The 5,951-nt window shown below is 35.1% G+C and overlaps 1 protein-coding gene across 1 annotated transcript; it reads left to right on the top strand.

Annotated features, from left to right (window-relative positions):
* LOC125671243 (UDP-GalNAc:beta-1,3-N-acetylgalactosaminyltransferase 1-like) lies at positions 1–3,666 on the top strand. The gene is made up of 2 exons (XM_056162537.1): positions 1–372; positions 2,457–3,666. Exons 1-2 carry the CDS (start codon positions 312–314, stop codon positions 3,536–3,538), a joined length of 1,143 nt encoding a protein of 380 aa, XP_056018512.1. The 5' UTR covers positions 1–311; the 3' UTR covers positions 3,539–3,666.
* The last annotated feature ends 2,285 nt before the right edge of the window (positions 3,667–5,951 follow it).

A 5,951-nucleotide genomic window follows, 5' to 3' on the forward strand; every position in this document is an offset into this window, starting at 1 on the left:
AGTGTTAAATTGCCGTATCCTTCCATTATTAGATATATATATTTTGAAATTTGCTCGTGCTCTCTACCGAGAAACTGGTCCTGGGATGTCATATAATCCTCCAATAATGAGGATATTGTGATGCGAACGACAGCAAAAAGTATGTTTAAACACGATTCATGTTCTACGCATCAGATTCCTGTCCTATATTAACTTGAAAATGACAGGTATTTTCACTGAATCGGTCTCAATTTTACACGTTCAAAAACGTGTGCAGGGTCAACATCCAATAGCACAGCGACCACCAACGACTTATATTAATGTGTTAAAGAATGAAGCAAACGAGGAGTCATGTTGTGACAATAGTATGTCCAATTCAGGCAACAGAGACAGGTATTTGAACGCGGATGATTCTCCAACAGAATATCTTTTATCGAATGAAAATGCCCACAAACTGCGCCGATCGAAGAGAGTTCGGGAGTCACAGAAGAGACGTGTGATTCAATATTTGATAAAGAATCGGGCATGAGAAATTAACTTTTTTATACATTTTTTGGGGGGTATATTTGTTAAGTTCGGATACATCTTCGCGTGAAAAAAAGATTATCATTTTTTAGAATGATTTTGATGACTCGTGGAAAAAAATTCGTCAGTCTTGATCTCATGGAGTGTTATCTTTCAGAGATCTATACACGGTGTTTGTTTGTTATTTTTCGTTCCATTTATGAATTTTCACTCATAAGTGGACATCACAAGTTGTACATAGGTGAAGTATCACAAATTTTTACCCATGCATGGCGCTCAAGAACGCAGGACTTAGTGAGTGTTCTCACAGACTCGAGACATTTTAGATATTCATATACATGTAATTTAAAAATTGTCCTCCAGTAAACAATAGTTTATTTACAGGAAGACAATATCTAAAAATTTGAGAGCCTGTGGACGTTCTCTATCGTGTCAACACATACTCTAACACGGGTCTTATTTCCGAAAGGCCCATGATGTCACTTTTAATTCCGCGCGCTTACAAGTGAAGAAATAGTGAAGAAATAGCTAACTACCGCGTCTAGACGGGAAAGACGACTAGAATTTGGTTTCCTTATGAATGACATATAACTTTAAATCGTGACTTGTCTGCATGCTAGAATTCAATGGAGAAAATTAAAGTTTAAAGTATTAGATAACAGATACATATCTTCATTCATTATTAAAGTCTGAAACTTTAAAAAAAAATAATTACACGAATGGTGTGCAGAAAAATTGAGTAACGAGTTTGAGCGTATTATGAGTATTTATATCACTCCTAATTTGAGCGTATAATGAGTATGTATACCACTTCTAGTCAGAGCGTATTATGAGTATTTATATGACTTCTAGTCAGAGCGTATTATGAGTATTTCTATGACTTCTAGTCAGAACGTATTATGAGTATTTATATGACTTCTAGTCAGAGCGTATTATGAGTATTTATAGGACTTCTAGTCAGAACGTATTATGAGTATTTATATGACTTCTAGTCGGCGCGTATTATGAGTATTTCTATGACTTCTAGTCAGAACGTATTATGAGTATTTATATGACTTCTAGTCGGCGCGTATTATGAGTATGTATCACTTCTAGTCAGAACGTATTATGAGTATTTATCATTTCTAGTCAGAGCGTGTTATGAGTATTTATACCACTTCTAGTCGGAGCGTATTATGAGTATTTATCACTTCTAGTCAGAGCGTGTTATGAGTATTTCTATGACTTCTAGTCGGCGCGTATTATGAGTATTTATATGACTTCTAGTCAGAACGTATTATGAGTATTTATATGACTTCTAGTCAGAACGTATTATGAGTATTTATATGACTTCTAGTCAGAACGTATTATGAGTATTTATATGACTTCTAGTCAGAGCGTATTATGAGTATTTATATGACTTTTAGTCGGAGCGTATTATGAGTATTTATATCACTTCTAGTCAGAACGTATTATGAGTATTTATAGGACTTCTAGTCAGAACGTATTATGAGTATTTATACCACTTCTATAGTCAGATCATATTATGAGTATTTATCACTTCTAGTCGTCCCCGGAGCGTATTATGAGTATTTATATGACTTCTAGTTAGAGCGTATTATGAGTATTTATATCACTTCTAGTCAGAACGTATTATGAGTATTTATATCACTTCTAGTCGCAGAACTGAATGAACTGAAGAACACTTTCCATTTACGGCTCTTTTTCTGCCTACGATTCAGTTGTTGTGTATCGTAGAATTTATCCCACTATAGCCCCATTCCAATTCAAACACGCAGTTTCAATAAATTTGCATTTTATGGTAACCATGTTAGACTGTCAGTCAACCAGATTATCTGTGTTCATTGCCAGTTTCAAATATATATTACTCCACAAATTTCTCTCCCCTTCTCTCTCTCCATCTTAATATTTTTCACATTTTATTAAACATATGAATATCTTTTATTTTGCAGATATAACAATGCGATGCCGGTGGAATCGATGGCGGATGCTCGCGAGTTTTTTAGCTCCCATATTCTTTGTGTTTCTGTTCACACTGCTGTCCTTCCAACCACCAGAAGTAGAAATAAATGTTCGAAAAAGGACAAAGACTAAAGAACCGCAGTTACTGACAAATTACACAAATAATCCCTACAATATATCGCATCCATATAACGTAAACTTCGAGGAGTTATTAGTGATGAAAGACAGTGGTCAAGACATTCCACTGAAACCTCTCAATCCTCATCCACATAAGTATATTCTGAATCCATCTAACATCTGTATGGACCCTCCTCCACAGAATGAGTCGCTGTTTGTGTTAATACTCATAAAAAGTGCACCAGACAATTTTCATTTGAGACAAACTTTGCGAATGTCCATGGAGAAGAATCCAATCGAACAGGGATATGTTCGAATCGTTTTCTTGATGGGGACATCAAAGAAGGAACTTAATAAAAATATATTGGTTGAAAATGCATTGTATGGAGATATTGTGCAGCAAAATTTTGTGGACTCGTATCAAAATTTGACCCTAAAGACAGTAATGGGGTACAACTGGGCCGTGGACTATTGTTCAAATGCTACTCACATACTATACAAAGATGACGATTTCCACTTCAATGTCAAAAATCTACTAAAATTTCTAGGATCTCAGGAACATCCACAGTCTTTGTTGGTGGGTTATAGAGTTGACAAAGCGCCAGTAATGCGTCATCCTGCAAGTCCACATTTCGTGAAGAAGGAGGAATATCCAAACAAAGTATACCCGCCATATTTAGCAGGAGGTGCTTACGTAGTTAGCATGGATGTTGCTAAGAGATTTGCTGTGGCATTTCCTTATGTCAAATTTATAACAGTGGACGATTCATATCTCGGAATAGTAGCGATGAAGCTAAATATTCTACCACAGATGAACGACAGTTTATTTTCTTTTAAGGATTGCAAAGACCTCGATTCTAAAGTGATAGCGTGCAGGGGATATACATCACACAAAGAAATATTTTCAGCCTGGAAGATGTATGTGAAACGAATTTTAGCAAAGTTTTACATATGATTGCGATGGAACCTTGAAAAAAAGTTTTAGTTTGAAATAGATTTTATGATTTTTGGCAAAGATACTAAAATGGAAATAAAATCGTTTTCTTTTTCACATTTGATGGAAAAGAAAAGATTAACATACAATAATTGCTTGCACTAAAGTGATGTTAAATTGGGTCTACGCAGACTTCAAGTTCAACCAAGAAAGACGGGGAATGTTTGATTATGAACCTTTACTCTGAATTTTTTGGGATGTTCTCACATTCATTTGAAAATATGGAAATGGAAAATTGTTAACCACGTGATCCTGAATCCATGGTATATTGTTAACTTTAATTCGCTGGACGAGAGTAAATAATTGGAGAAATAATTGTGAAATTCGTTGGTTTTATTCTCCAGTAAATCCGGTTGATAGATAAACAAATTTAAAATATTGTTTGATAGTTTTCTGTGTAGATACCCGTACCTGTAATAAAAAACAACAACCCAGAAACAACAACAACAACAACAAAAAACCCATAAAGAGCGGGAAAACCAATCATCTCGATGTGGTGGAGAGGAAATAATGGCTCTAGGTGGCATACATGTGGATTTTAATTTTTTAAGTAATGGATATTGAGGAAAGAAATTATTTAACCATAAAAACAACAATCGAAAACCAGATATATAGCATCTATTTAAAACTCTTAATGATAAAATTCATGTGCGTAATCCATAATAAAGGTCTCATCACTATCGTGGCGTTACATGTACAGTCACAGGGGCTAAGCCCGTTTTGGGCCCGAACTCTGTGATACCATTTATGGTATCACAGAGTTCGGGCCCAAAACGGGCTTAGCCCCTGTGTGTACAGTAGGGACTCCAGTTAGCACAGTACAGTATGATTACGCGAGATTTTCTAGTATTGGATCAAGAAGCATTGTAATTTGGTCATTGTTACATGGGATGCACCGATAAAAAGACGTTGAAGAATATCAATTTTCCAGGGAATTTTGAAGTGAAGAATTGTGAATAATGCAAAAAAAAAAAAAAAAAAAAAAAAAAGATGGTTTGAAAGGAAAGTTTCGTGGTAAATATGGTTTTAGGAATATTAAAACATTTGCAAATAGTTTTATAAAATTCTATAACAATTTATTGGGGGGGGGGGGGGGTATTCTATGTCTTTGAAAACCGATAAGAATGTTTCCATTATTAGATATTCTTCCAAAAGTCTAGACAATCCCGTCCTCTCAGAAACAAAAATAAGTTTTTAATGATAAAGCAACAGTTTAATTCATACTTTTGTTTGGCCTTCGGGCGTTTTATTTTATTTAGAATGGGTGGACATAGTTCTTTGTCTAGATCGAGACTGTGTGGATGAATATACATGTAAGTGACATATAAAACGAATAAGAATGTAATTAGGAAATGGTGTCTATGCGTGCGCCCAGAAATAGCCACTATGAAAACACACATTCTCTAAGCGCAAATTGTGAAACTGCACGATAGATACAAAATAGGTGTCCATTAGTCACATGTACACGTATATAATACCAGATGTTATTCTACAAAACGTATACATAAAAACTTACTATCTACGACGAAATAAGTTAAGTACGGTAGTTGATGAATTATATTTAAAAGTGCAATTAATTCATCAACGGTAACGAGACTTGTGGCAGTTTTCAACACAATGTTTACAAGATGCTATCAACACAGAGTAAGATGATAGCGAATGGGAAAACCCAGGCCTGATATGGTTCGATAGACAATCGATTTCCTCCACGAATTATACCTTTTCTCCGAATGGAAAACGGGAGTTCAAGAAGACTTTTCCAGGCATTGTTTCTGAAGTGTAAATTAATGTGCGATTTTAGATCAAAGCATGATATTTGTTAATATGACCCTCGCCATTGATTTTCATCAAAACTATCAGAAATATAGTTCATATCATATTCATAATGGGAGGATTGGTGTTGGGTATTGAAAGTTGAATTAATATGAAATCAACATCTGTTAGAAGAGTTCATCTCGTCATACGATGTTAACTCCCCAAGCTGTTGCGCCATTCTTTATTGATAAGCAATGTTAGTTTAGTTCTAACTAGTTTATTTCATGACGACCAACAAATATGGTCTATGCTACTGGTTGGGTCGGATATTTGCGCAAAGGTGTCATTGATGTACGAGGAAACCGGAGTACTCGGATAAACCCACGTGTCCGAATTTTGTTACACGGGTAACTTATTACATTATGAACAAGTCAATATTGTACAAATCAATTCTTTAATCATTCATATTGACCTAGGGAAACGACTGTGTATCAAGGTTGGTTTGATGCTATTCCACTAATGACGATTTGTTTCCCATTTGGCCAAGATGTCTGCTGTATAAATTCGCTTGGGGCAGAAAAAATTTAATATCTAGACAATACACACATTAAACACAGAA

This window comes from Ostrea edulis, chromosome 4, assembly GCF_947568905.1.
Source record: "Ostrea edulis chromosome 4, xbOstEdul1.1, whole genome shotgun sequence".
Lineage (NCBI taxonomy): Eukaryota > Metazoa > Mollusca > Bivalvia > Ostreida > Ostreidae > Ostrea > Ostrea edulis.

Coding starts and splice junctions, on each gene's coding strand:
- LOC125671243 (XM_056162537.1), top strand. CDS start 312: ATGAAGCAAACGAGGAGTCATGTTGTGACAATAGTATGTCCAATTCAG. Junction 373..2,456: donor AATTCAGGCAACAGAGACAG/GTATTTGAACGC, acceptor TTTATTTTGCAG/ATATAACAATGCGATGCCGG.